Source organism: Macrobrachium nipponense, chromosome 8, assembly GCF_015104395.2.
Source record: "Macrobrachium nipponense isolate FS-2020 chromosome 8, ASM1510439v2, whole genome shotgun sequence".
NCBI classification, from domain to species: domain Eukaryota; kingdom Metazoa; phylum Arthropoda; class Malacostraca; order Decapoda; family Palaemonidae; genus Macrobrachium; species Macrobrachium nipponense.
This window is the reverse complement of record NC_087203.1, coordinates 47,342,113-47,351,879: the sequence shown is the minus strand read 5'-3', so window position 1 is coordinate 47,351,879 and position 9,767 is coordinate 47,342,113. Positions and strand designations below refer to the sequence as shown.

The window sequence follows — 9,767 nt, the reverse complement described above, 5'->3', positions numbered from 1 at the left end:
CTTTCGTTACGTCTAATCGTTCATCTGAAGACCTTGTTAAGATTCTGTGATTGTGTGTTGAAAGGAAATTTTATATGGTTGGTTCCTCTCGAAGCGTTCGAGTCTTATCGAAGTGTTCCTTTTTTTACAGCAATTAGTGATGGTTGAATATCCCTTGTCTCTCGAATGCATCTCGAGGATAAGATTGAAGTTCTCGAATACGTGAACTTAAATAATAATTATTTGAACTTGAATGATTAGAATTATAAACTGCTCAGTGATACAGTTCATTGGGGGACCAGAGGTACTCAGGTTCCCGAAAGTGTCAAGCGCGTGAACTCTGTTACAAGACGTCTTTAGTCACAGGACATCACTGTAACTCTAAAATACAGTGAAGTACAGTGAAATGTGTCCTCTAGGTTCGTGAAAAGTTCCAGAGAGGAAAACGCGCTGCGGAAATGTTCAGTTTCACCAGCCACTGAAATTGCTCGTGAATATTGCAGTAGTAACCAAGGTTTAGTGTTTTATTTTTTTATATTTTACCAAACTCGGGAAAAAGCTTTAGTATTTGTTTCCCAAACTGGAAAAACTGAACGAGACCGTTTTAATAATTGACGTGATCATATCCCAACGACTACTACTACTACTACTACTACTACTTGCTACGTCGAGAACGACCACTCCAACCGTTACCACCACCACCACCAATACTACTTCGTCTTCGCGCCCACTCTTCCGGCGGGGTCGCCGTTAAACTCGAGCAACCATGTTCATCAAGAGCGACATGTTCGAGAAGCTCCTGTGCTGTCGGAGGAAAGTCATCGAGGACGACAATGACGACCGAGTGGTGGAGGAGGTCGTTCTCCAACACACCAACAACAACAAGACTGAATATATCTCGTCTGCCCAGTTGGTTGAGGTAAGGGACGACTCTTGACACTAGTATTATTCCTTATTATAAATATATTTTACATTAGGTTATATATATTATATATTATATACATTATATTTGTACAAATGTACTACATCTATAAAGTAGTATTAAACACCGAGTTGGTATCCTGACCGGTTTCTTCTTCATATCAAAGCCATTGTCGTGTCTTGGATAAAAAGAGAAAACCGGGTTGGATTAATATATATATATATATATATTAATATAATATATATATATATATATATATATATATATATGTGTGTGTGTGTGTGTGTGTGTGTGTGTGTGTGTGTGTGTGTGTAACGTTTAATGTTAAAATCGTTAGGCCTTGCAGCAATCATTGTCTCAAAAGGTAAGTGTTTTCGTGCAGTATTGTTTTATTACTTTTGTGTGACCGCAGTTGTAGTTTATAGAAACCAATTAGAATTATCATCACATTCGATTATACGGTAAGTATTGTTATGTGTTTTTATTCTAGATTTTAAATTGAAATTGTAATCTTTGTAGACTACGCTCATGGTATATATTTTAAATTGATTTTTAATAATTGTAGTCTGTGCTCATGTTTTGCCCAGGTTTCAGTGAATAACAGTAATCTTGTGCAAGTCTCAGCCAGACCACAGTTACTCACTTAAGTCAATTCCAGCTTCCTCAGTGGAGACTATAAATAATCTTGCGTAGTATCGTAAAACAGTGAGTGTGACCAGTGTCTTTTCCTCTTTGCAGGTATGTGAAAGCAGAATTTGCATAGCCATTCTGTGGTCTGGGGTTACGTGAGTAAGGCTTTGTCAACTCCTTTGTTTTTATTTTTCGGAACTTTCTTATTTGTTTATCAAGTTATTCAGTCCTGTTTTGGTTGTTTAAAATCGTTGTAATTATGGAACGAAAAAGACTTCTTCTCTACGTCTTTTTATTGATATATTTTGTTTATCTGTTCGTTTATGTTTACATTGTGTTCAGTCATCTTTTGGTTGTCTTAAGACTTTTGAAATTACGAGACAGAAAATGAAATTCTTCTATTCTTCTCATTCTTTATGTATTTAGTTCATCAGCTTATATATATATGTTTGGATTTTGTTCAAGCCTATTTGGGTTGTTTAAGACTTGGAATTAGGAATCAGAAAATTAAATTCTTCCATATATCGGTTTCTCTATGTATTTAGATCATCTTATCATTTATATTTTGAGAATTTTTAGATTTTTTTTATAAATGACTGAATTTTCTCTCTCTTTATGTATTGTGTTCAGCCTTAATTTATGCTTTGAAAATATTTAGATTTTTTTTTTATAAACTACTGAATTTTATATTAGATTACAGTGCAGTCTTCTGCAATGATTTTATTCATCATCACATGAGACGTTATCATTATGCAATTATTTATGAATTACCGACAGCTGCGCTGAGATAAAGGGAGTGGTTTTAGTGTATGGGTTATGACCCCACAACAAAAAGACGATGCTTTGAAAGTGTAGAATGTATATAAGTTAAAGAGAGAGGAATTACACTTAATGGCGTCATTAAGTGTGTTACTTGGGAATGTAGTGAAAGGAAGAATGCGTAATTATGACGGTGGTTTTATATATATATATATATATATATATATATATATATATATATATATAATATATATATATATATGTATGTATGTATGATATAGTATATGTGTGTGTGTGTGTGAATGTATTTATGTTAAATGTGTGTGTGTGTGTCCCGTTATATAATGATGATATGATTGTCCATTGTAACCGCTAATTTTAGTGAATATTGTCGATTCTGTTATTCGGCCACAAAGAATTAAAAAAGGTGGTAAGTGGGAAAAATATCTGTGGTGAGATATTGTGGTTCTGTTTAATTTTCTGGGTGGATCAACTCTCTCTCTCTCTCTCTCTCTCTCTCTCTCTCAAAGGTCTGTGTAAAGTAGTATAGTACGTGATGTTCCCTCTGGCCACAGTTTCGTCACGAGCCCTTGAAAAAATATTAGTCCCGTTTTAGATTCTCTCTCTCTCTCTCCTCCTCTCTCTCTCTCTCTCTCTATCTCTCTCTCTATCTCTCTCTCTCCTTCCTCCCTCTCCTCCTCCTCCTCTCTCTCTCTCTCTACTCTCTCCCTTCTCTTCCTCTCCCTTCCTCGCATCAGAATTTTTTTTATGGTTTCTTGAAATTTTGCGGTAAGCTTTCATTAAACTACGAGACTTTTATGTAGAATTCTGTTGATCTCATTTAAGCCAATAAGATGTCCATTATTAAGTGTTTAATGTAGACCTGGAATTACTTAGTTTTTTGAAGTGCTATAACCACTTATACCATCATTCCTAATAGTAGGAATTAGTGGCAGTATTCCTTGTTGAGTAACATAGGAGGCTCACGTAAACCTATCCAATGTGTTCATAGTAAGATTGAAGGATATAGGTTATTGCTTTTATTAGGTACAGAGGTCTGGCTAAACTAATCCTTTACAACAACAATAATAATAATAATAATAATAATAAGGAATCTAAAAAAACTAGAGGCTGAAGTAGCTCCAGGACTCATGCAGAAGAGTGTGATCCTAGAAACGGCGCACATAGTAAGAAGAGTGATGGACTCCTAAGGAGGCAGGATCAACCCGGAACCCCACACTATAAATACCACCCAGTCGAATTGGAGGACTGTGATAGACCCCCCCCCAAAAAAAAATTAATAATAAATAATAAAATAATAATAATAATAATAATAATAATAACAACTCGGCACCGTACTGAGTTGTTCAAGTAGAGTTTTGTTCACTTCCGAGTACTGTTGATTCAAGCTTTTTACAAATCTGCTGTTGGTCAATTTAAATTTATTAAGTTCAGTTGTAATTGGCCTTGGTGATTTCGTTACAAAAAACTCTCAGAATATATATATATATATATATATATATATATATATATATATATATATATATATATGTGTGTGTGTGTGTGTGTGTGTGTGTGTATGTGTGTGTGTGTGTGTGTGTGTGTGTGTATAACTGAATCACGAAAGTTTGGAACGTGATAAATCCACAACTAAAGGTATAAGCCACGAAGGAAAGATAAGCAACGGAGTTTCTGCAAATATATATATATATATATATATATATATATATATATATATATATATATAATTTATTTTTAGTTATCTGTGTACATGTATACACGTATGATTTTATGTATATATATTATACAGTATATATGATGTATCTATATAAATATAGTATATGCATGTATGCATACATGTATATGTATATAAATTTAGAAAATATATATTACATATTTATTTTATATAGTTATTTAAAAATTTTAAATAATTATATATAAATATATATAAATATATAATATTATATATAGATATATATAAATTATTAACTATATATTAGCCAGAGTGGCCTGGCAGCCTCGTTACCTCTAGGAAAGTGAGTGGAATCAAGTCTCCAGCAATAACGATAAATTATAATCTTCCTGCAAAGCAATTCTATGAACGATCTCATAAACTGCTTCGGCTCTTTTGTACCTGTAGAGGTTCAGTGAAACTTCTTATGTAACTGAACCAGCTTGAACCAGAATTAGTTCGGTTTTTTGTTTGTTATTGTGAATTTAACTCTGGCCCTCTGGTGGCAATTGAATGAAATGGTTGACGGGAGGGAGAAAAATCACGTGATTGATTTTTTTATCACTATATTTTTTCTTAGTTTTATTCACGTCACACCCACATGGGCATCTAGAAAATTATAGCAGTGAGTTGCCACTAAGCAGCCCCCCCACCCCCCCCCCACCCCCTACCCTTTTGAGATGGATCGCATTAGAGAGCTGTAACGGTTCGGAGCAGCGGTCGTAATTTTGCGGTTATAATATGAAATTGTAAATTGACAACTAATTGTATACGTCTTCAGAAATGAGCTTTATTTTATTTCTAAAGTTACTTATTTTATTTATAAAGTTACTTATTTTATTTCTATTTCTAACCTTACTTATTGTATTTCTAAAGTCACGTATTTTATTTCTTAAGTGACTTATTTTATTTCTAAAGTTACTTTAAAAAAAAATGATGGGTGTTCTGTTTGGCCATGTGGTGGATTAAAATTATGATTAATTATGAAACGATGACCTCTGTTAACCCTGATGATCATCTGTCATTGGAAGAGGGAAGTATGAAACATCATATAACAGTAATTGTAATTAACTCCCGTAATCAACCTTTAACCCTCAATTCATAACAAAACTTGTGACTGATTTTAGATGTACGTGACCGAGTCCTGATGATCGTCATCCCCATAGAGAAATATTTTTCAATTGGTTAAAAAAGAAAGTGATATGAATTCCAAGTTATGAGAATTATATTAGTTTCCCGAATCCTCGTGAAGACAGATAGAGATTTCTGAAGTAAACGAAAGGTGTTTGGATTATTTTATACAGGGGGGCTTCAGGAATGCATGAGAAGATTGGAGTTTAAGACTAAACAAGCCGTGATCGGGACCTCCAGCTTACTCAGGGTGCGTGCTGAAATCTATGATCAAGTAGAGTCGTGTCTCACATTGCGAAAATTAAAATAGATACGCTATATTTTATTAGAAATATTTTTTATCTACTGTTTCACATGGACATTATTTTTTACACCTAAATTCTGATGAATAAATCATAAAATTCTATCCTATAATTCCTGTATCTTTACCTGAAAGCGAAACACCTTTTTCAGATCCTTTTAGGCTCAAACATAGGGCTTTCCTACCCCCCCCACCACCCCCCACCCCCCCTCCTTCCTCAGGAACAACCCAACAACGACAAAGTATTTTGTAGGCTTACTCCCCGAGTAAACGAAATTCCGCACTCGCGTAGGTTGGACGTTTTAGAGACGCGAAATTAATTCCCGTTTTCTGATTCCTGAAGTAGACGAAGTGGATATGAGCATTGAAAAGCGAAAATTGAATATGTATAAGATACACGTACATTGAAAAGTGAGTATTTTGATGTTAAGTCAAATTGAAATTAGTTTCCCTCATAATCGAAATGCTAAACAGGAATTTAACACCAGATGCAGAAAGGAAGAGATGATTGTTGGGAAAAGTTAACATAAAAACAATATAAGATATAAGAATAAGAATAAGGAAAACGCTCCTCAGTGGCGCGATCGGTTTGGTCATGACCAGCCACCTCGGTGGCCGCGAGTTCGATTCTCAGTCATTCCACTGAGGAGTTAGAAATGTGTGTTTCTGGTGACAGAAGTACACTCTCGACGTGGTTCGGAAGTCACGTCAAGCCGTTGGTCCCATTGCTGAATAACCACTGGTTCCATGCAACGTAAAAACACCATACAAACAAACAAATAAACAAGAATAAGGAAAGGGCAGATGGAGAAGCGAGAGGATTAGAAAGCAGTGAAGTAAAAAGCTTTTTATTATAAAACGTTTGGAGGACGAAATATCGGTTGATAGCAAAGGCGAAATGACGAAGAGCGCTTGGATCATAATGTGATTTGCGAATGGACGTGTTAATGTGGAAACGAAGCAAGGAATACGTGATGCAGGGGTAAAGGAGGAGGAGGAGGAGGAGGATGAGGAGGAGGAGGAGGAAAGCTTGTAATGCCTAGTGAAACAGAGCCGGACGTGATGCAGGCGAAAGGAGGAGGAGGAACAAGAAGAGGAGGAGGAGGAGGAAAACTTAGAATGCCTAGTGAAACAGAACCGGACTTCTTGAAAGCTGAAAGCTGGAAGGTGGTGGTCGTTTGAAACCGGTACGTGACTTGGTTTGAAGGAGAGACCGGCGCCGCTGCAAATCAGTCGTTAAGAAAAGGAGTTTCTATTAGGAGAGAGAGAGAGAGAGAGAGAGAGAGAGAGAGAGAGAGAGAGAGAGAGAGAGAGTTCCTGTTCAATGAGAGAGTGAGTGAGTTTCTGTTATAAGAGAGAGAGAGTGAGAGGGAAAGAGTTTATAATATTATATGAGAGAGAGAGAGAGAGAGAGAGAGTTCTTTTTTAAATGAGTGAGTGAGTGAGTTTCTGTTATAAGAGAGAGAGAGGGAAGAGTTTATATTATATGAGAGAGAGAGTAAGGGGAGGGTATCTGTATAAGAGAGAGAGAGAAAAAAAAGAGTTTAAATATTATATGAGAGAGAGAGAGAGGGAGAGAGAGAGGAGTTTTCTGTGAGGGGAGAGAGTGAGTTTCTGTTATAAGAGAGAGAGAGGGAAGAGTTTATATTATATGAGAGAGAGAGTTTAGTATCTGTTATAAGAGAGAGAGAGAGAGTTGAGTTTCTGTTATAAGAGAGAGAGAGAGAGAGAGAGATTGTTATATCATATGAGAGGGAGAGAGAGAGTTCCTGTTATATGAGGGAAAGAGAGTGAGTTTCTGTTATGACAGAGAGAGAGAAGGAGAAGGAAGAGAGAGAGAGGAGAGAGAGTTCGTAACGGTTAGATTGGTTTAAATGGGTGTTTAACGGGGCTGAATGATCAAGTTGTAGCATATATCAAAGTTGACGCTTATAATGGCAAGTCCAACTGCATGAGTACGACTATTCCTTATGTTTTATTGTAATAGTTATCTAAGTTTTGAGTTAGTACTGTAATCTTTTGACGATGTGTTGATGTGTTTTAATGAAAGCTAAGTTTTTGAGTTGACACTGTAATCTTTTGACGATGTGTGTTAATGAAAGCAAATTTTTGAATTGGCACTGTAATCTTTGGACGATATGTGTTAATGAAAGCTGAGTTTTTCGAGTTAGTAAGGTAATATTCTGACGATATTTGTTAATAAAAAAGAATATTAAATGACGTCAGAAGCTCGTTGTGAAGTCTCGAATGAAAACATCAGCCACAAACGATGTCCACACCGAAGACGATGCATTTATTCTTTTTCTCAAAAGTGTGAATAAAAAAAATAATCCTAAGTACCTAAGTGATTTTGAATCTAACAAGTAAAAAAAATGCGCCGAAGCTTCTTCGGCGCAATCGAGTTTTCTGTGAAACTTTCAGCCACAGTCCGGTGGTGGCCTGTGTTGGTAGTACCTATAGCGGTGCCAGACGCACGATGATGGCTAACTTTAACCTTCAATAAAGTAAAAGGTACTGAGGCTAGAGGGCTGCAATTTGGTACGTTTGATGATTGGCGGGTGGCTGATCAACATACCAATTTGCAGCGCTCTAGCCTCAGTAGTTTTTAAGATATTAGGGTGGACAGAAAGACGAAAATTCACCTCAATAATTTTCATTTACAGAAAACTAAAAATCTCTGGAAAAAAAGGGAATGTTAAGGAGTAAGACTCTGGAATCTGTCCCTCGCCAGTCGTCCGGATGTCGCAAGACATTGTCTCTGCGTTTTTCGGGGACGTCGCGGATTCCAGGAGCAGATTCCACGATTAGAAAATCATTCTCCCTGGAATGCCATTTTGCCCAGTACGCGGAATGGAACATTCGGCGAGAAGTGTTTATCTGGATGGCTCGAAATAAATACGGCCTGGAAAGGCCTCTCTCTCTCTCTCTCTCTCTCTCTCTCTCTCTCTCTCTCTCTCTCTCTCTTCTTCTTCTTCTTCTTCTTCTTCTTCTTCTCTCTCTCTCTCTCTCCTCCTCCTCCTCCTCCTCCTCCTCTCCTCCTCTCTCTCTCTCTCTCTCTCGTCTCTCTCTCTCTCTCTCTCTCGTCTCTCTCTCTCTATTCATGAACCCCATCCCATTTGCATTCGCATCCATTACTGCCATTCCAATCGGAATTGTAATTGCTCTCTCGACCCATCAACAGGTGGGCAATTTTCGGATGGGTGGTTCCTCCTCCCCCCCCCCCCCCCCCCCCCCACCACTCCCGACCCCTTCCCCATCCATGCTCCATACAGCCATACCCCCACGCCCCCTTCTCCACCTCCTCCTTCCTCCCCCCTCTCCCCCCTCCTCCCCCCGCTCTCGTTCCTTTTCTTCGTTCTTAGTCCGATCTTTTGTTATATACGTTGCTCATTGCTTCTGTTTGTTTATCATTCTTTCTTTTTTTATTTGTTGATAGATCTATCATTTTATTATTTTTGTTAGTTTTTCTTCCCTCTGAAATCTATTAGTTTTGTGTACTGGATTCAAAATCATTTACTTTATCTCATCTAGTTATGATTCCCTTTGAAAATGTATTTTGTGGGTTTTTTATTTTAATTCAAAATCATTCTGTATTTCCCTGTACTTTCTCTTACCTCCTAATGAGCACCGTTATATTCTTTGATAGCTTGAATTTCAAGTCAATGGCCCCTTTGGTGGGCTTCTTCCACGTGAATAGGGTTATGATAATAATAATAATAATAATTATAATAATAATATTGATATACTTCGAAAGCTTGAATATGAAGTCAATGGCCCCATTTCGTGGGCTTGTTCCATATGAATAGGGTTCATCCTCTAGTATAATAATAATAATGTTAATAATTATAATAATAATAATCCTATATTTTTTGCCCCATAATCATAATCTTCTCTGTGACGGATTACAGAAACTGGTCAATCGGTCCCTTTAATTTGAAAATAATTAATTTTGGGGTATTTATTTCACTTCTCTTTTAATTGAACCCTCCAGTTCTCGTGGCGGCTGTGACCTCCTTCTCAACCTGCGGTTTCATACGGTTTCATTTTAAAAGGTCTTGCCCCGGACCTTGGTCTCGAATGTCGGCTGTTGTAGTTGATGAGTGAGAGAGGTGTTCGGTTGACTCCTGTGGAACGTCTTTTCTTCTGAAGATTGAAAAGGCCCTATCTGAAAGTGCTCGACAACCTACTTATCTCTTGAAAAAGGCCACTTATAGGGCCTGAAAGTACTTTAGTGTTGAATAAGATATGTAAATATTTATAATTAAACAAGTTATACACAGTAATTTTGTGGGTTTCTTTTTCAATTATTATTA

At 36.8% G+C, this 9,767-nt stretch overlaps 1 protein-coding gene across 1 annotated transcript in view; it reads left to right on the top strand.

The window, feature by feature from the left end:
- The first annotated feature begins 656 nt into the window (after positions 1-656).
- LOC135222759 (mucin-2-like) overlaps positions 657-9,767 on the top strand; it is a 176,392-nt gene continuing 167,281 nt past the window's right edge. The window contains 1 exon segment of the mRNA XM_064261011.1: positions 657-898. Within this exon segment, the coding sequence (XP_064117081.1) occupies positions 746-898 (153 nt within the window). The 5' untranslated portion in view covers positions 657-745.